The following is a 20,279-nucleotide window of genomic DNA, read 5'->3' on the forward strand; positions in this document are numbered from 1 at the left end:
TGCCTAGCATGGACAAGGCACTGGGTTCAATACTCAGCACCCCATATAAATAAATAAAATAAAGGTCCATCGACAACTGAAAACAAAATTTTTTAAAAACCCACATTATGTAATTTTTAAAAAACAAGTACATATTACTATAAAAATGGAAGATCAGAGGAACCAAATCACACAGGATACAAATATATGTCCAATAGAAATGAAGGGAGAGGATATATCCCCAAAAGAAGAAAGATTGGAATTGGATGGCAGTTCTACTGATGAATACTTTTCCAAGGACTTGTTTCCATATGTGTGTGGTGCATGTGTGAGTACACGCTGACATGGGCACACCCTGGTGTGTTTTAAATAAGTACCATGCTATGTGTTAATAATAAATAAAATTTATTTTTGTAGATGATGAATCTTTGAGAGTGAGTGTTGGTCTTTTCCTATTATAAATTACTTATGCAGCCTTCTCAAGCATTCTCAAATATTACTGATTCATCAGATTTCAGTGGTTTACACGGTAGTTGAAACCTGGCAATGCCTTTTATTCACAACAGTTTTACTCCAAATTAAACTTTTCTTCAAACCATCTTGATCTGTATTCTCTGCAGTGCTATGAAAGAAAGTCCTCCAGAGACACCCTGAAAAGAGTGGCTGCAAATGCATTGCTGTCACTCCTGGCTGTCAGCAGAAGAGCCCAGAAACATGCTCTGAAAGGTGATCTACATGGCAGATCAGCTGTTCGTGTGGCATGCTGCCAACTTGTGTGGTTTGCTGCTTGCTCAGTTTAATTTTCTTTGAATTCAAACTATGAAGTACATTATAGTATAATATATCAGTGTCATTAAAAAACAAGACAAAACCAGATTTTTTTCCACAAACAAACCCAGTAAACATTCACTTCTTTTAGGTTTCTTCCATACAGATATCTAGGAAACATTATTTCTTTAAAATACAAAGATTTTTCATGCAATTATTTTTATTTAATATATAATTATTCTTACACTAGAGCATTTATCTAAATAATAGAGAAGCTAATAAAAGTAACACTCAGTTTCATAGTAATTAAATATTAGTTTGTACATAAAAACATTTTGTGTACCTAAATAAAACCCAAAACAAACAAATAAAAACCCCCCATGGTTTTGATGATAAAGAGCATCAGAGGATCCAGTATTTTCCGTATAAATTTCCCCTCTAAAGTTGAAAATTCTCATTTGAAAATCAGGGAAAAGAGGGCTGAAAGTTGAAAGAATAACAGCAACACAAAGTTCATTAATGTCAATAGCAGTTTACTACTAAAACAAATTATTTAAGTCTCAAGCATAAATTATGTTTGAGGACTATCTTACTAAGGACTAAAACTAAGTAGGTTCCAGGTTTAGTTCCCCCCCTCACTATTTTCCCATATTTATTAATCTCTTGCTGAAAACACTAGAATAAGTGGGTCAGAAATATAATTGTTTTGGAGATTCTGATTATATGTGGTTTTATCTTATTTAGAAATGAAATATTTTGACTTACAATTTTTGTCTTTCAGCTGATCTCATAGACAACTGCATGGAGCAGATGAAGCACATTAATGCACAACTGAACCTCGATTCTCTGTGGCCTGGGAAAGCAGTACTGAAAAAAAGGTGACTTTGCATCCTAAACTCCTGGGATAAAGGAATGAATGCACACGGTGACCATCTCTGCAGTGTCCTTATACCTATAAATGAGTGCAAGGTTGAAACGCATGTCTGATTTAGAAGAAAAATGCAGTCTGATAAATTAATGGCATTTCTACTTTAGGAGGATGTGGGCATTTTTTCTCTCCCTTAATTCTTACTTGAAGGTCTTTAGGGAAAGCTTTGTGCTCGCTCACTCTCTCTGGATATATATATTTATACACACATACACACAGGTATTTTGTGATATCTACATCTGCATGATACTATGATACTATACCAGATAGGTTTTTTAATACTAAAAGTTTTTAAAAGCAAGCCTAAGTTCTCTAAGTGAGATCTATAATAGATGTAATTTAATAAGTGTTTACAATATGTCAGGCACTCTCAGATATTTCATATTTGTTATCTCATAGACAAACACTCATGAGCACAGACTCTCATGCTGGCAGTTGATGAGACCAGAATTTGTTTCCACATCTGAGAGGTTGCAAAGCTGGTATTCTTAATCTCTGTTAACTCCTTCTGTGACTTTTGAATGTCTCATCTGGCATTGAGTCTGCTTAATTCATGTTTAATTTATATTTTCATGTGAATATAGAATAACATAATTATTATATAAGAACTATGGTTAATAATAATCATGATCAGTAAGATCTGTTCCACAGATTTACTCACAAAATGAATGTATATATGTATGAATATATGAATGTACAAATATACCTGTGTGTGTGTGTGTGTGTGTGTGTGTGTTTGTGTGTGTGTGTGTAAGACCGTAGTAGCAGCCCTCTATGAAATAACTAGTAAGAAAATAAGGCAAAGCTTTACTTACTAATTTGGTGGATGCAGGGGATTGATTCATGTTTGTCTATTTCTATTCTTACGTCTTTTCCTCTTTCCTCACTAGCAAAAAGCCCTTACTCCATCACTGAGAGAGTCAGCCCACACCTGATATGATTGAAAATCAGTCAGAACCTGCCTCACTTTATTGAGATGAAACATAGAGGCTATTATATATCCAAGTTCCTTCATGCTTGATAGAACAGAAATAGCTTTTCTGTAGTGGGTGCATTTCTTGAGATGTGGTCATCTTTCAGAGATCGTTAGCTTGTCAGTCCCCTCAAAGTTATGGTGGTCAGGCAAGACTAGAGCACAGCTGCATTGTGCTGTGACCCCAAGGGAGTGAGTTACTATATGTGAAAAGTGGAGCCTGCTCCTGTGTTCACAGTTTTTACCTTTTTGTTTAAACAGGAGGATGGTTTTATTAAGGAGTTGAGCATTGCCATGCAGCTCCTAAGAAACTGCCTTTATCAAAATGAAGAATGTAAAGTAAGTAGAGAGCTTTTTCAAAATGTTGGTAGCAGAATTGGTATTAAACAGTTTAATTTTTATTGAGATAATAGAGGAGAAAAAATGGGAAACTTTTTGAATTTTATGTAAATGCAGGGTTGATTGGCCCTTAAACTCAGAGCTAATTCTCAGAAATGGATGCACCTAATCTCATTGTTATACTCAACACTGATTTCATTCCTTTTATGGAAAGAACATTATCTAGAAAATTAACATTGATCATATATTCCTTAACCTTTGTTAAATAAGACAGGACTAACAATTTATATTTTGAAGTAGTCTGATGAGAATAAAGTATTACATTTACAGAGAGCTCTAAACATGGGGAAGAATATTGGGAATAACTGCAAAGCTTATGCTTTGAACACTGGGAATAACTTCTAGTCTATTTGATGCTGCATAAAATTGTGTAGGGTGTGTATGTTTATGAAAATGTGCTCATAAGTACACATGGCAGTACAAATTCCTGTCTCACAGTCTTACATATAGGACACCTATAAAAACTTAAGTTTAGCCATTTTATAGGAGTCTTATGAAATTGTATAAGTTTTTATAGCTACCTATGTTTATGATGGGACATAATAGGTAAAGAAGATGGCAGAACATAGTGCAAGTGGTTGTGTTTATAAGGCTGTCAGTGGCCATTGACTTTTGAAGTAAAAACTGTGCTTTATGTAAGATTTGTTCACACAACAATATTTAGAATGAATTGTATCATATTCAAATTGCTCAAAAATAGTAATTACACACATACACACACTCACACCATGGGGGGAGAGAGACAAGACAGAGACTGGGCAGAGTTGATGAGAATGTTTACTTAACAAGAAATTACCATTTATTGACCACCTAAGTTAGTTACTCCTTGTTGGAACATACCACTTTCTTGCATGATTTATATGTTATAGAAGCTGTTTTCTGCTTTTTTTCTCTGACTAGCATATCCTGGCCACCCTGGTGTTGAAGGCCAGGCTGTGCTCAGGGCAGCCATGTGTAGAGCCCTGTAGCTCTATGGCAAGACTGTCTGCTGGATCTTTTTTTTTTATTTTGGTATTGTGAATTAAACACAGGGTTACTGAGTCACATCCCCAGCCCTTTTTTTTTATTTTTTATTTTGATACAGTGTCACTTAGTTGCTCAGGGCCTCACTAAGTTACTGAGGCTGGGTGCAGACTTACACTCCTCCTTTGTCAGCCCAGCTGTCTACAGGATCTAATTCCCCTCCTCATTATTGAGAATAAAAATGAATTCAACGTTTTTTTTTTGTTTTTTTTTTTTTTTGTGGTGCTGGAGATTGAACCCAGGGCCTTGTGCATGGAAGGCAAACACTCTACCTACTGAGCTAATTCCCAATTCAATTTCAATTTTTGTCTTATGTTAGTGACAGTGTTTTGAATTTGAATTTAATTTTGTATTTTCATATATTTAGACTCATGACTGTCCTTACTTTCTTTCCACAACAGGAAGCAGCTCTTGAAGCTCATCTTGTCCCTGTCTTGCACTCTCTCTGGCCTTGGCTTTTGATGGACGATTCACTGATGCAGATTGCCTTGCAGTTGCTTTGTGTCTATACTGCAAATTTTCCAAATGGTAACTAGAATCCAATGTTGCCTTTTAATAATAAACTATAGATTACTTGCTTTCATACTGGTTACTGTGATTGTTAACATTACATCAATGTTAAGGTGGACAGGAAAAACATATATTTTGAAGTATTTCTTCTACTTATAAAGGATATATTATTAGTCAAAGACAAGATTGCTTGTAGGTATTATAGTAGAGCAGACAGATATTTTAGGAATATGTTTGTCGACAGGGGAGAGTCATTGGACAATTTAGGAAGAGTCAAGAGAATATGCTGGTGGAAGGTAGAAAGGAAAGAAAGGTATCCAGGATGAGCCTCATTTGGGGAAATAAACCTGAGTGCATAGTAGTACCATTTATTAAAATGATAAAGCTCTGGATTTGACTTGGATTTAAAATAGGAATCAAGAGTACTGTTTGGTCATGTTAAGTCTGAGGTATCTGTATTCAAGCAAGTAAAAAAACTAAGGTGAAGTTGAATTCATTGGAGATGTAAAATATTGTTGGGAGTTTTATTAGTTATGTATTACTTCTAATCAAATTACCCCCAAATTGAGCAACTGTGCACATAGTCATGTAATCATCTCATGGCTTCTGTGAGTCAGGAATCTGGGAGTGGTTTAGGTGGATAGTTCTGATTTTCTCACCATATTTCTCCTTTCTTCATTATTTATGAGAGGGAACAAAGACAAGAGGTTTTGAGAAGGCTGCTTTGAGCAAGGAGGGCAAGCAGACATTGTAGAGAGTGAAGCAGGACAGCTGGTTGTGAAGCACCACTGACAGCTTATGGTCAGAAACGTGAGGTTTGTCTGGTCAGCAAGTGTGTGTGTTTTCATCTGGCAACATGTAACTCCTCCGTCAGGAGTTTCCATATAATGTGGGCTGTCCAGGAAGGGGCGGGACAGGTGGGAGCCCATCTTTTCACTTCTACATGCCCTGGTAGCTTATTCCTTTGACTGGTCTGACACCTCTAGAGCACTGTGCCTCAGAAGCCCAGCCAGCAGGAACAAGTAGAAACAGGCCTTCAGGCTCTTGAACCTTAAATTGCCATTTATGTATTTGAGTCTAGTACAGAACTGTCCTTGTCTTCTTTCTGCTACTGCTCACTTTCTTCATCCCTTGTTCTGCTCGGAGAGTCTCCTCTCAGTGCATCTTCCAGCTCAGCATCCTCCTGGCCAGATCAGCTCCTATCTGAGGGCAGCTTTGGTCTGTAGGTTGTTCTCCTTGACCTTACCTTTGCTTGTTAATTTAGGGTTTAGGGAAGTAAGGAGGAGTAAAGAGTCAGTTGCTAAATGTTAAACAAAAGAAATATGTGCTTTAGTACAAATCTTCTGAAATTATAATTTGTCATTTTTATACTTAAAATTGAAATAAATATTAGAAGTGGTTAGGTTACACCTAAAAAAAAAAAAAACATTTTACTTTTCAGTCTGGTTTGTTTCTGAGCAAAACTCTATTGTGTAATGACAGTTTCATGTAACAGTTAGTGGTAACAGTGGTATTTTAATACAGCTGTAAGGTTATTAATACAGGAAGGTTTGCTGTATTTTTTGTGTTCACTCATCTTTTATGAGTTATTTTACAGAATGTCTTGATTCTGGTGTGATTATGTACAAGCCTACCTCCTTGTATCTGCTTTCACAGGTTGATTCCACCTTAGGGTTTTGTTACAGTACAGTCTTACCAATTAAGCATTAAACTGTATTTCTAATTCTTTTCTGATTATCTTTCTTCCTTGGTACATCTCACATGGTTACTTACTGAAAATCACTAAGCTCTGGAAAGCCAGTTACATGCCACTGCTGGCTCTCTCTGCCTATCAGCTATGTGAGCTTGAACAATCACTGGCTTTTCTGCACGGTGTCTTTACTTGTCTACCATGGAGAACAGCATTGCACTACCCACTGTCCCAGACACCTGTGTTCTTCATTTGTCTTTTCTGTAAAATGAAGGCATTAGACCAAGTTACCTCATATTTCTAAAATTCTGTTCTTCCATTCAGGCTTTTATTCAGATGTTTTCTGTAGGAACTATTAAAAAAAACCCTATTATGCTGGTTTTATTCTGTTTTAAAAGAAAAAATTGGTATTTTAAAATACTGTATTTGTTAGGTCTTCAATGAATACAGTAAATCTGTTAGATTGAAAGTAGACATCTGCATTAGCCTTCAGTGCCGATTTGCAATTCACAGGTTAGTTGGCTAAGTCACTTTGATAGGCAGATATGCTTTACTAGATAGTGTTTTTAACACTAAACAGTGGAGTCAAGAAGATAACATGATTGGCTGCTGTTTTGAAGGTTGCAGTTCTCTTTGCTGGTCAAGTTATGGACAATATCCCGTTCACGCTGCACACAGAGGAGCCTCCAGTAGCTCTCTGATGCTGTGTATCCTAAAATTGGCCTCTCAGATGCCTCTCGAGAACACCAACATTCAGCAGACGTTTTTTTTGTTTCTTTCAAACCTGGCCTTGTCTCATGACTGTAAGGGAGTAATTCAAAAGGTAAGTACTTAAATTGTCCTGCCTATCATAAAGGAGATACTCCATTAAATAACACTTCCAATCAAAAATTTAGAGCTCAATTTCTAGATAAATTTATTATAATTTTGAGAGGTTTTTTAAAAGGATTTTAAGAAGATTAAGAGGTTCACTGTTGATAAAAAGTGACAGAAGCTAGGCTATGATCTTGCCTTTTCCTTTTAGTTTATCCTTATTAGTTTTTAGATTTTGTTTTACTACTCTCAGAAATGGTGATGTTAGAAAGACAGCTGTCTTACATTTATTGAATATCATAAAAGTAATATATATGGTCTTTAAACAGACCAAATTGAGCAGTAACAATCTCAGTTCAATTTACATTGACAAATGGTTTATGAAATCACAGCCCTCTTTCACCCAGCTAGACTTTAACTTCTTTATGACCTAATAGGCAATTTTATGAGTTCTCTGGGATTTCTGTTCCAGAACTTTACTCTTACCACTGATTTAACTTTGGGTACTTTAAAAGGGAGGGAACTAGTTAAACAAATTCTCATATACATGTGCAGTCAAGATCTGTGTTTTAATGTATGTAAATAAAGTTCCTAGTTGAATAAATTCCTTAAAACTTGAATGTGATTAGATTATCTATTACTGTTGTTTACATGAAATAGTAATTTGATTGCTACTGTTTGTTTTGCTTGAAGAACAAGATAAATTGTAAAGGTTGAGCGTATCTGTTAAGAACTGAGTCTTCTTTTCCTCTACTGTTTCATCTCTTTGAAGCCCCAAATGATACTTTGAGTGTAATCACCAAACAAATAGAAAAAAAAATATCTTTCTTACTAGGAAATGAAATTGTCATTCTTACTATGGAAAATGTTTTCAGAGGTGTGCTGAAGTGACCTCCCACTGGCTCTTGGGAGTTTCAGAAAAGTTCAAGCTTGTCAATATCATGTGATCCTGAAATCAGCCATGGTGGGATTATTCACACTTTATAATTTGGCAAAAACATTCAGAGAATGGAACCAGTTTATTATTTACCAGCATATGGCTGGGTGGCTTCTTCATATGTATGTTCACATGCATGTCATTTATATGTGTGTGTGTGTGTGTGTGTGTGTGTGTGTGTGTGTATGAGAGAGAGATTATAAGTTGTGCTGGTGTATGTGAATAAATTTCATATATGTATTCAAATATTTGTATATGTCACTTGTAACAGGAGAAGTCTTCTTGAACTAAATGTGTGTGATTACCATCCTGCAGAATGAGAAAGCATGTAGTGAGAACAGAGCTGGGAGCACAGAACTAGGCTTAGAGAACATGCTAATAGAAAGCAGAGCAGACCTCCGGGGGAACCTCAGAGCCAAGTCTCACTGTTCTCACTGTGTGACTCCGAGTGACTCTCTTTATACCTCATTTTTTTAAAAAATTTATTTTTATAATAATTAGGTTAAACAAAATGATCTCTAAGGTATCTTCACCTTTCACTTTATGATTCTGGTGCTATACTGAAGAACATTGTGATCAACTGTAATCACATTCAGAGGATAACTGTCAAGTCACTTTCTTCTGTTCCAGTGAGAGGAAACTCCAGTGACTTAATAGCAATAATGAGCCTGGACACCCGAGTTCCTTCTCTCTGTCACCCATGGGTGGGCATGAGGATGCTAGAGTTCTGCCTTTCCGTTATTCATCAGTAGGGATTAGAAAATGCAGCCAGAGCTGTTATTCAATTCAGTTGTAAAATGTCTGTTCTTTCTGCCATGAGATTTCTGCACTTTCTAACTGGTGCATAAAATTGTTTAAAATTATCTTTAGACCTAACAAAGAGGAGGGATGTCCATAGGATGTTTGCATTTTAAAGCACTGACATATATTTTATTGCTGTGGTCATCCCTTAATCTCCAATATCATGGTAGAATCTAGCTGAATAGGAAAGATAAGGTGTAAATCTAAAAGCATCATTCTGGGCTGAGAAATGAGAAATAGGCATGAGTGATGGCAAATGTTATTTAAAATGGGCATGTCATTTTATAGTGTATTTGTTGCTTGGAAAATATTGCTAATATTTTTGCAGCCCATTTTATGTGTATAATCAGGATTCTTTTTGTAAAAGTCTTAAGATTAATTTTACAAATTAAAGCTAACATCTTGATTTAGGAATAGGAGAACCCAAGAGACAAGCTGGAGTAGATTAAACAGGGAGAGATGAGTTACTCTGTGCAGTTATAAAAGTTGAATGAGTGCATTTCACTTCTAAAATGTCCAACCACCTCTGGTTTCCATATTGCCATCATGGATTTCAATTTGATATAGTACTTTTTATATTTTGTTTGCATATAGATGACTCTAGACAATAATATGTTATCTTTCAAATAGTTCAGAGCTTGGTAGGGTTTTGTGGAAGGGACTTTATTTGAAGGTTGATACAACTCTTACAGTTCAAGTAATAGATCTCTCTCATCTGTAAGTTTAATAGAATGACACATAGCCATGAGAAATTAATTTCTATAATGATAAGGAAGTGGGATAAATGGAATATAGAATGGAACTATAGACTGAAAAAAAAAAAAGCAAACACTTGTAGCTATAATGATACAAAATACCCTCCTATTACCAGAGTTGTTACAAAATACCCCACTATTACCAGAGTTGTTACAAAATACCCCACTATTACCAGAGTTGTTACAAAATACCCCACTATTACCAGAGTTGTTACAAAATACCCCTCTATTACCAGAGTTCTTAACTAGTTTTCCAGACTGGGGTTTTGTTTCTTTTTCCTCTCCATAGGAAATTTTTTAATGAGTAGCAAAATTGCCAGAAGGCAGACAGAAAGAGAAAATTCAAGAGGCCTAAAGTAATCCCCAAACTGAATTATCAATCCTGAATAATTGAGTTGACTATAGCTTACTGAATTCCATCATCAGGAGAAAAAAAAATGAGCTGAAATTAAAATTTGAGCACTATTTTGTTCCTCTTACCCTTTTTACTTATACTTGGAAATGATATAGATGAAGTATTTAGACAGTATTGGGAGGAAAGAGAAATTTAGGTTAGAAAAGAGGATACCATAATGCTAGCTAATTGGTCACAAAGGGACTAGGGAAATAATGACAAAGACCCAAGAAGAAAATAACATTCTCTCTGTTTACCCACAGAGTAACTTCTTACAGAACTTTCTGTCTCTAACATTGCCAAAAGGAGGAAATAAACATCTCAGTAATCTGACCATTCTTTGGTTGAAGTTACTCTTGAATATATCTTTTGGAGAAGATGGGCAGCAAATGATCCTGAGGCTTGATGGCTGTTTAGACTTACTTACTGAGATAAGCAAATACAAGCATAAGAGCAGCCCTTACATACCACTTCTTATTTTTCATAATATTTGCTTCAGCCCTGCAAATAAGCCCAAGATTCTGGCTAATGGTAAGTATTCATATTATATACCACACACACAAACGTGCTTTTATACATGTGGTTATTCATAGGCTGTTAAAACACAAAATAATTTTATAATTTGCCAGGTATTTATGTTGCAGGGGCTGGGGGAATGAGTCAGGCAAGACCTTGCCCCTTGCCTCCTTTGAGCTGCCTGGAGTCTCTGGATGTTTTTTTTTTTTTTTTTTTTTTTTTTGTTTTGTTGTTTTTTTTTTTTTAAGAGAGAGTGGGAAAGGAGAGAGAGAGAGAATTTTTAATATTTATTTTCTAGTTCTTGGCAGACACAACATCTTTGTTGGTATGTGGTGCTGAGAATCGAACCCGGGCCGCACGCATGCCAGGCAAGCACGCTACCACTTGAGCCACATCCCCAGCCCCGAGTCTCTGGATGTTAATAAATCATGTTATCCCCATGGACAAACTGGATACAGGAGGACAAACTGTGTGTAGGGGTGCTTGCTGACCTTGGCTCTCCTTGTTCCTGCTGCAAGTCCCCCTCATCGCCTCTCTGTCTTTGAGCAAATACAGCTGTGTCAGGGAAGACTTTGCAGACCCACCAGTTAAAGTTGGACCCTCCCTGCCCCCTGTTCCCTCCCCACCACTCTCTCCCCCTTTCCCTTTGTTTTATTTCTCCATTGCATCAACACTAGGATACACTCTGCATTCCAATGTATATCTATTTATTCCTGGACTCCCCCTGATCCCCAGAACCTGCATCTTGTAGAGTCTAGTCTTTTTTCCTTCCATGTGTTTCATGTAATCTTTTCTCAAAGGCTTTTTTCCATGACACACATTTTTCCAAGTGAATGGAAATAATTCTGCCTATGCTCTGCTGTGTGTACGGTAATGATTCTGTTTTCCTGATAATAATTATTAAATTTCAGGAAATGTATAGAAGCATTTTTAAGGTTCAGTCAGCTTTTAACTCCCCTCATTAACTACTCTTGATTCTCACTGCTTCTGCACTGACACTGTGCTCTTCGTCGATGGGGAGTGTACATCAGAGGTTGTTTTTATTCTATTCTGCCGTACCTGCTTCAGTCCTCATGTTTGTAAAATGAGGATAACCAGCCCTACCTCTGAGCAACTAAATGGCCCAGGAAACATCTGTTGCCATTCTTGAGCCACTGGAGCTACTCAGCAGCATCGCTTATTCTTTTGGGGGATTTTATTATTTTTTTTATTTGTTCTTTTTACATATACATAAGAGTAGAGTGTATTTTGACATATTATACATACATGGAGTATAATTTACTCTTAATTAGGATCCCATTCTTTTGGATCTTATTCTTTATTCACCTTTCTCAGAAGGAATTTTGTCTTTGGTAACTACTTATTACACTTTATTATTAAGAGAGTAGGGAAAAGGAAAGGCTTTAGGGAGCTAAAGGAGAGGTCTGCATTTTCTACTTCTCCATGTCTCTGGATTTATTTTCAGTATTTTCTTGTAGTCAGCAGTGCTTTCCATCCTTCATTAGCTTAAAGCAGATGAATACACTTTTAGTTAAAAGGAGCCTCCCCATATCCCAAAGACTTGATCTCAGTGGGCTTTCAAGGCAGCGTTAACATGGGAGACAATAGCTGTGCAGGTTCTGTGTGGAACTGTTTAAGGCGTATCACAGGCTTTGCCCCCTTTTTCCTCTTGGGGATCCAGAGTGGAGGTCTTAGCAGGATCATCTAGCTTAAAAATCTACCAGGAAAGCAGACATGCCTCTGATCAGTAGAACTCAGACATCTGGTGTAGATGGTTAGGAGTGAAATGTGCATTGGGGCTTGGGCTTGCTGTTAAAAATAGATTCATGGCATTTTTTGTTTCTGGTAATGTCAGGCTAAGCGTCCTTTGAAAATAATAAAAACATGCTAGATAAGCTTTATTAAAATTCACCACACACAAAAAAAATAGCTGAAGAGATAGTGGGAAACTTCAGACTAATCTTGATCAAAATCTAATACCCAGAGAAGTAAGAAGTGTATAGAAATTCTTTTGCCCAAGGACAATTGCTAAGAAATGATAGAACAGATGTCAAGACCCTCCAAGGTGGCACTCTCCTGAATGAAGCTAGAACTCAGGAGAACCATTCTCTTAGGAGAAGAGCAAGTTAGAATTGATTTCCTCCTCTAATTCTCATCCAGATGACAATAAAGAAAGGTGAAAAAAATAAATAAAATGAAAGTCAGCCTGAGCAACACAAATTCCCTCCCACAGCTCTGCACCCAGGAATGCTTGGGTCTTGACAGCTTGGGCTGAGAACTTGTTTTAAGGTGGTCCCTGAGTGCTTAGAAAAAGCAGAACAAGTTTATACTAGACCTCAAGAAACTTCTACAAATAATTTTTCAAAGCATGAACCAGTACAAAGTTAATCAGGTACATTAGGAAATTTGGCAACAGGAGCTAGAACCAACAGAGGAAACCATGCCAACTTCTCTGCCTGACTTCAAATACTAGGAGTATAAAATATAGTTTTTGTTTTAATTTTTATTGTTAGTTGTTTAAAACATTACATAGTTCTTGACAAATCATATTTCACACTTTGATTCAAGTGGGTTATGAACTCCCATTTTTACCCCGTATACAGATTGCAGCATCACATCGGTTACACATCCACTGTTTTACATATTGCTATACTAGTGTCTGTTGTATTCTGCTGCCTTTCCTATCTTCTACTATCCCCCCTCCCCTCCCCTCCCCTCCCCTCCCCTCTTCTCTCTCTACCCCATCTACTGTAATTCATTTCTCCCCCTTGTTTTTTTCCCCCCTTTCCCCTCACTTCCTCTTGTATGTAATTTTGTACAACCATGAGGGTCTCCTTCCATTTCCATGCAATTTCCCTTGGCAACAGGAGCTAGAACCAACAGAGGAAAACATGCCAACTTCTCTGCCTGACTTCAAATATTAGGAGTATAAAATATAGTTTAAAAAAATAACTTTAATAATACCATATTTAGATAAGTAAATGACAAGCTTGAAAATGCCTTCAGGGACTGGGAAACTGAAAAATAAGATTTGAAACAAGAACTAAGTAGAATTTCTAGACCTTCACTGAACAGTATGATAACCTGTGAGCCACACGTAGCTACTTCAAATTTAAACTTAAGTAAATCAAAATTAAATATTAGGGCTGTCAGTCACAGTAGCTACAGGTCTAGTAAGTATCTTATTAAGCAGCACTGATTGTTATAAATATTATAGGAAGTTGTGTCAGCATTATTCTAGAATTTTAATAGCCAAAATTTTAAAATTAATATGCACATCTGGTATTGATAATGTATACAAGTTAGATATAGCAGAGAAGAAAATGTAGGAATTAGAAGTATATCAGAAAAATAGTATCTAGAATGTAGCAGTGGAAATCTGAGAAGGTGAGAAAGCATTAAAAGAATAAAAGGTAAGTGACAATTACATGAGAGTCTTAACTACGTGTTTATTGAAGTCCTAGGGGTAGCAAAAAGATGGGAGAAGGAAATACCTAGAGATAATGATAAAAATTTAAAAACGATTCTAAGACACTACAAAACATATTCAAGAGACCCAGATAAATCCAAGCAGATGAAATAAAAATAATTTATTCCTAGACACATCAGAGCCAATGTGCAGAAGACCAAAAATGGTGAAATTGACATTTTCTTTGAAAAAAGTAACTTTAGAAAAATTTATTCTAGAAAACCAGAAAGTCCAATAATGGTAAGAGATATTGAATTAGTAAAAAAAAATCTAACTATATAAAATCCATTAAAAAATCTAATTATAGAGAATCCTAGATCTAACTAAGCATGGCGTCAAACTCCTGTGATCAAAGCTACTGGGGAGGATCCCAAATTCAAGGTCAGCGTAGGCAACTTAGTGAAATCCTGTCTCAAAATAAAAATTTAAAAAGGCTGAGGACATAGTTCACTGGTCTCTGGTACTGGGAAAAAAAAAATTCTAGATGCAGCTAGCTTCACTAGTAAGTTCTCCTGAAGATCAAAGTAAAAATAATTCCAAACATATGCAGTCTCTTTCAGAGTAGAAAAAGAGGAAATAATTGTTAATTTTGTGAAGTTCCCATAAACTTGTTGGCATAATCTGACAAGGGCACAGATATTCTGGTAAATATTTTAGCTCTTGGAGGGTGAAAGGGGTGGAATATATATTGAATATATATAATTTTAGTATATATGTATAAGTGTATAAATTTGACTGGCAAAAAGGATAGATAGCATACCCAGAAAATAACTAAAAAAGTAATACTCTTTATTGTGAATTCTGTATGACCAGTTGATTCTCACAGAATACTTTCATTGTTTTTTCCTGAACTTTTGTATCCATCGCCGATTTAAGGTAAACATTGTCATGATTTAACAAATGAAACTGCCTCCTAATTTGCTCTTTTCCCCATAAATTTGGTATCATTTAATCTGCTAATAATATACTGCTATAATTACTACTTACCCCTGTGCAGAATATACTCATAAAACTGAAACCTATTAGTTTTACCAGTAATTCACTCTTGATTATAGCATCTGTTGACTTTCATGGTGTAAATATCTCACTGTCACTGATTTGAAGCTACCAACATGACAACCCTAAACTTAGAATCATGAAGTCAATTTATGAAGAAAAGTAATAAGTATTTAAAACTCATCATTTCACAATTAACTCTATTTGAGTATTATACTCCTGAGGTTATTTATATATTTAAATGGGAAAGGGAGGAAAAAAAGGGAATTTATACTGATTTATTAAACTTAAAAATGTATTATGAGCTTTTTTCTTATACATGTTTTATTTATTTATTTTTAATACTTTTAGTTGTAGATGGACACAATCTCTTTATTTGTATGTGCTGCTGAGAATTGAACCCAGTGCCTCACATGTGCTAGGCAAGCACTCTACCACTGAGCCACAAACTCAGCCTATATATATGTGCTTTAAAATGTGGTTTTAAAAAAAGCTGACCTACTATCAGAAAGGGCCATATTAATTCACCACATTAATTGACCTATGTATGTACTTCAGACATTTTAAGAGACGGTAACTAGTTGAAGGAGTTATGATATAAATTTAGATAACAGGGGTCTGTGTTCTGAATGTTTGGTGTAATATGTAAAAACATTGATTGCTGCTACTCATCTAGAACACAAGAAAATCACCCTCCCATCTGCCAGTGTCCTTGCTGAGTAAGAAATATCAGCCATAGCTTCACATGATAAGTTATGCCTGATTATTGTTTATGTGACTAGGTATGGATAGGCCATGATACAGGAAAACTAAAGGGAGCTAGATATTACAGATGAGGTATGCAGGCAGTAGGGGTCAGTGTGACAGGAAATTGCTGTTCCACATGTACCTCCCACATCACCTTCTCCCTACACAATTTGAGTTCTGGATGGAACAGGTAGCTCTCTTGCTCCTTCCTTCCTTCCTTCCTTCCTTCCTTCCTTCCCTTGCTCCCTCCCCCACTCCTTCCCTCCCTTTTTCCTTTTTACCTGTGAAAGATTTAAAAATTCTTAAAATAAAAAAAAATCAAATAGAAGCACTTAAAATTTTTGTTTAATTATGAAATATTTTATTCAGGTAGCCTCTGTAAGGCACTAGCACATGTGGTTGGAGTACATGTCAATGAGCAGACGCAAACCTTACCATTGAACAGGGTTATTTTAATTAGTTACATTCCTGGTTGGCAGGGATTGGTTAATATTCACATGATGTAGAGAATTTCCAGTAGCAAGTATCTTGGCCTTAAAAATGCAACATGCTAAAATCATACAATTTAGATGGTAAATAATGTGATACAGTTTGGTGATATATAAAAATAAATAATAAAGTAAGTTCAAATATTGTTCTGAAATACCTTGACAGTTACCTTAAAAGGGGACTTCTGAATCATCATTTGAAATGAATAGACTGGTACATAATTAGTAAGGCTCCATTTTTGCTCAAGCTGGCTTTGTAAAGTAGACATATCTTGTGCAATTTAAATCAATTTTTCCTCTGATATACACACCCACATAAAATTCCTTTAAAATGTTTAGGGTTTTTTTGAAAATTGTAATCAGTGTAGTATTTCTCAACTATTTTACCTTTAACCCATGATAATGATGTGTTGTGTATTGGTCTTTATAATTTTTGATGATGGCTAATCTATTTTCCTGCATACTCAAATATTAGCTATCATTGAATAACTCATTCATATAATTCATTATGTACTTATTTGCACTAATGGTGTCCTTAAGTGAATGGCCTCTGTTGAGCTTGTGCCAAGAGATTTGTGCCTATCATGAAAATAACTGTTTTTGAGTTGTTTTTTTTTTCCATAGAGCAAAAGTTGCCACAGTGCTGTGATACCAACTTGGAGAAAGGGGTATCTGATTAATCCAAAATAAGAGTGCATTTAATATCTGAGACTAAACTTTATTTTTTTTAATGTGTTTGTTTTTAGAAAAAGTCATTACCATACTAGCTGCCTGTCTGGAAAGTAAGAATCAAAATGCTCAGAGGATTGCAGCAGCTGCACTTTGGGCTTTGACATATAATTACCAGAAGGTCAGTTTTAAAAATCATCTTATGAATTGGGGGCAAACAGCCAGGCCTGTGAGGGTGCATCCAAGGATATCAGAGGAGTATTAGAAAAGAAAAAAGAAAAATAAAGGCAAAGACCCATCTTTTCTTTGTTCACTCATTCAGTTAGTAATCCATCAGTTGAAATCTATATCATTTAATCATCAGAAGGCCCCAGTTCAGAAGAGTATCTTTTAAGTGAATTTCCCTATTAATTTAAATTGATTTGCCATTGGGTTATAATTTTAATATAGATTATTTCTTCAAAAAGATGTGTCAAGGAAAAATGCATTGATACAAGACCAAATAAGTTTTATCCAAATATATGATTCAGTTTTTTATTGTACTTATCATTGCTGAGTTTTTAAAATTAGTTCAATTCTTAAAAGGCCAGTAGAAGGCCTGCCCAGAGAGATGCACAGCACAGTAGGCCCTGTAGCTTCCCATTCTCTGGCATTTGGTCTTCTCTTTTATTGCAGATATCTCACTCCTAAAATACCTGTGAGTATCTAGTGGTAAAAGAATAGCCAGACCACCCTGTGCCTTTAGACAGCCTTCCCAGAATGGTGTTCTCTCAGCCCAGTGTCCCGACTGTGCCGTGTCCCACCCTGCCTCCAGCACCCCCCCAACACCACCAACGTCAGGGACTCTTGCTCTCCCTCCCACCTGTTGTCCCCTGGACTGCTCACAGGATTTGACACTTTGTCACTACCAGTAAATGTTTTTTTGACCAACTGACTGGTAACCTTTGAAATACTCCCATCTAAAATCTGATATTTGAGGGAATATGAATACTGAAACTAAAGGTTAACTGGTTTAAAAAAACAAATTGAGATTAGGGGAGAAGGACAAAAGGAGAAGGTAAGAAGAGTAATTGGACAGCAGATAATGGTTAGGTGAGGTAGGAGGAGGACGAAGGTGTCGGGGGATTACCACAGTAGGATACACTAACTGTATAATTCTGTAGTTACCTTATTGTATTTTATGGTACCTGTTTAACACTGTAATTACCAGTGGACAGAATCAGTATTGTATTATCCTAATTCTTGACATATGGGAATAAGTCTAATTCATGGGTTGGTCTATATTATCTCCAGGCCAAAACAACTTTGAAAAACCCATCAATAAAAAGAAAAGTAGATGAAGCATATTCCTTAGCAAAGAAAGGTAAGTTTTATAGTTAAACTTGGAAACCACTAAATTAGTTCTCAGGATACTGAAATATTTAGACAAGCCATAGTAAAACAACAGTTTTCTACACCATTACTAAATTTTGCAGAGCTATTTTTTGTCAAAAGCATTATATGTGCCAATATTTAGTTAGACTTTCATTGTAACATTTTTTAAAATAGTAAAACATCCTAATAGATGAAGGTTTGAGATATAATAATTTCTTAAAATGTGTCTGTGATCTTTCTCCAAGTCAGTTTTTTCCTGGTACTAATTTTCTTTGCCAGTGGCTGCCTCTGGGCTAAAGTGTGCTCTTAGGTGATAAGAACTGGGCCTAATTAGAACTGACCTTGAACAGGAAGCTTTGATTTAAGATCACCAATTTGAATTGCAATCTTCTAAGAATAGATTTCATTGCCCCCATATCCATGTTGCCCTGTGATCTGCATGATAGGAGAGAGTTTTCTTTTCAAAGCACGTTACTCATTTTAAGTGACACCAGTTTTATCCTCTTAACACATTTCAAAACAACTGAGCTATGCCTTTCCTGTACTGTAGTAGTCTGTGGACTATTAATCTGTGTTTTTATATAGCTTGATTCTTTTTAAAATAAGGGGAGCAGTTTTGTTTCCTTTCTAGCTATGCCCATGAATTTCTGAAGAAAACAAATAATTGGGTTACATTGAAGTTTATGCTTTAGGAGAAACAATAATTTTTTTAAAAGTAATGGCATTCATCTAGGATTATAGTTAACAATATCTATTATGGAATTGTATTTTTTAATACTCTTTGGGTAGACCATTAATAAAAACAATATAAATTCTGTGACTTATTAATTTTTAAATGTAAAATATTCTTATAATTCTAGTATATCAAGAACTAACATTTTTGTAAGTAAATATGATTCATGTTTCTGGAAGAGTATCTACCCCTTGATTATAGAACTAAATTGAATAAACTAGTATTTCTAGACTCTTAATTTTTTTTCTCTCAGCTTTCTCAAACCCAGAAGAAAGTCCTCTAAATGCCTACCATTTGAAATGTCTTGAAAACCTTGTGCAGCTGCTCAGCTCTTCCTGAGTGCCATGAGATGCTCCCCCCGAACCTGATAGCCACCAGCGGAGAGCCGAGCCCTAGGCTGGCTTAGTGTGGAGCTGCTACCCGACGCTGTACCAACTCTGCAGAGTGCCGATGCCCTCCTTGCCTTAGGAAAAATAGGGCTGGTGACACTGAAAGAAGGAGAATTGGTGACATTATGACTCTGTGCTTTTGTGGCCATTTTCTAGAAGTAATAATAGTGGACAAGAGATGATGGGGAAACACAGAATGTTCTGGCAACATAAACATTTGTATCCCTTTCTATGCAATTTTCTTTGTAAAAATCCTATTTAAGAGTTATTTAATAAAACAAAATGTTTTTAGAAATTGAAAATTGACTGTCATTTCTAGTTACAAAATTTTGTCAGTTCCAGGAATATTAATTTTAGCAATTAAAAGGAGGTATTATGTTGTGGTTTGTCTGTGTGTATGTTCATTCTTTTTTTTCCTTTCTTTCTAAAAATTTTGATCCGAAATTTGGCTTGAAATTTATCAATACAAAGTCTTATTTTCAAATTTTTGTATTTTACAGAGCAAACATACTGGTGAAACATGTGTATGTGTACATGTGTGTAATTTTGTAGCTTGCTTATGCAATTTTTAGCAATATTAATTTCCTTCTAAGGGATATGTAAATCAATTATAATTTTCACTTTTTGACTTCTGAAAGGCTGTGTGATAAAGAGGGGAGAAATATATTGGGGTCTTATGGGCATGGGTTCAAATTCTACCTCAACCCAAAATATCAAGAAGAACAAGTCATAGTGTAGGAAGAGCAAGATCTGTTCATTAGCTGATTTACTCATACATCAGCATATACTTGCCTTATCGCCTCTTTGAAAGCAGAAATAATTATAATTGTTTCCCCTAAAAATTTCTGATAGTGCCCAAGGGGGATTTGTAACCCAAGGGAACCACTTAAAGACATTGCCTGCTGCAGCTCAGGGTGGCTGCAGACAT

The 20,279-nt window shown here is 35.8% G+C and overlaps 1 protein-coding gene across 3 annotated transcripts; it reads left to right on the plus strand.

Annotated features, from left to right (window-relative positions):
* Window positions 1–1,528: 1,528 nt before the first annotated feature.
* Window positions 1,529–19,737, plus strand: LOC144369011 (rotatin-like). 3 transcript variants are annotated; one of them, XM_078028069.1, is made up of 8 exons: window positions 1,529–1,625; window positions 2,910–2,987; window positions 4,472–4,598; window positions 6,891–7,093; window positions 10,234–10,501; window positions 16,933–17,036; window positions 18,149–18,218; window positions 19,216–19,737. In XM_078028069.1, the coding sequence occupies exons 2-8, from the start codon at window positions 2,943–2,945 to the stop codon at window positions 19,299–19,301; spliced, it is 903 nt and encodes a 300-aa protein (XP_077884195.1). In that variant the 5' UTR covers window positions 1,529–1,625; window positions 2,910–2,942; the 3' UTR covers window positions 19,302–19,737. The 3 variants fall into 3 exon arrangements, with proteins under 3 accessions (XP_077884195.1, XP_077884197.1, XP_077884196.1); XM_078028071.1 differs by having other exon boundaries at window positions 19,284–19,737; XM_078028070.1 differs by lacking the exon at window positions 1,529–1,625 and having other exon boundaries at window positions 2,761–2,987.
* The last annotated feature ends 542 nt before the right edge of the window (window positions 19,738–20,279 follow it).

The sequence above is a fragment of the Ictidomys tridecemlineatus genome, chromosome 12, assembly GCF_052094955.1.
Source record: "Ictidomys tridecemlineatus isolate mIctTri1 chromosome 12, mIctTri1.hap1, whole genome shotgun sequence".
Lineage (NCBI taxonomy): Eukaryota > Metazoa > Chordata > Mammalia > Rodentia > Sciuridae > Ictidomys > Ictidomys tridecemlineatus.

What these genes read in the sequence shown, in the direction of transcription:
- LOC144369011 (XM_078028069.1), top strand. Translation starts at nt 2,943, where the DNA reads ATGCAGCTCCTAAGAAACTGCCTTTATCAAAATGAAGAATGTAAA. An exon ending in ATCAAAATGAAGAATGTAAA is followed by an intron (nt 2,988 to 4,471) that starts GTAAGTAGAGAG and finishes TTTCCACAACAG; the next exon opens with GAAGCAGCTCTTGAAGCTCA. An exon ending in ATATTCCTTAGCAAAGAAAG is followed by an intron (nt 18,219 to 19,215) that starts GTAAGTTTTATA and finishes TTTTTCTCTCAG; the next exon opens with CTTTCTCAAACCCAGAAGAA.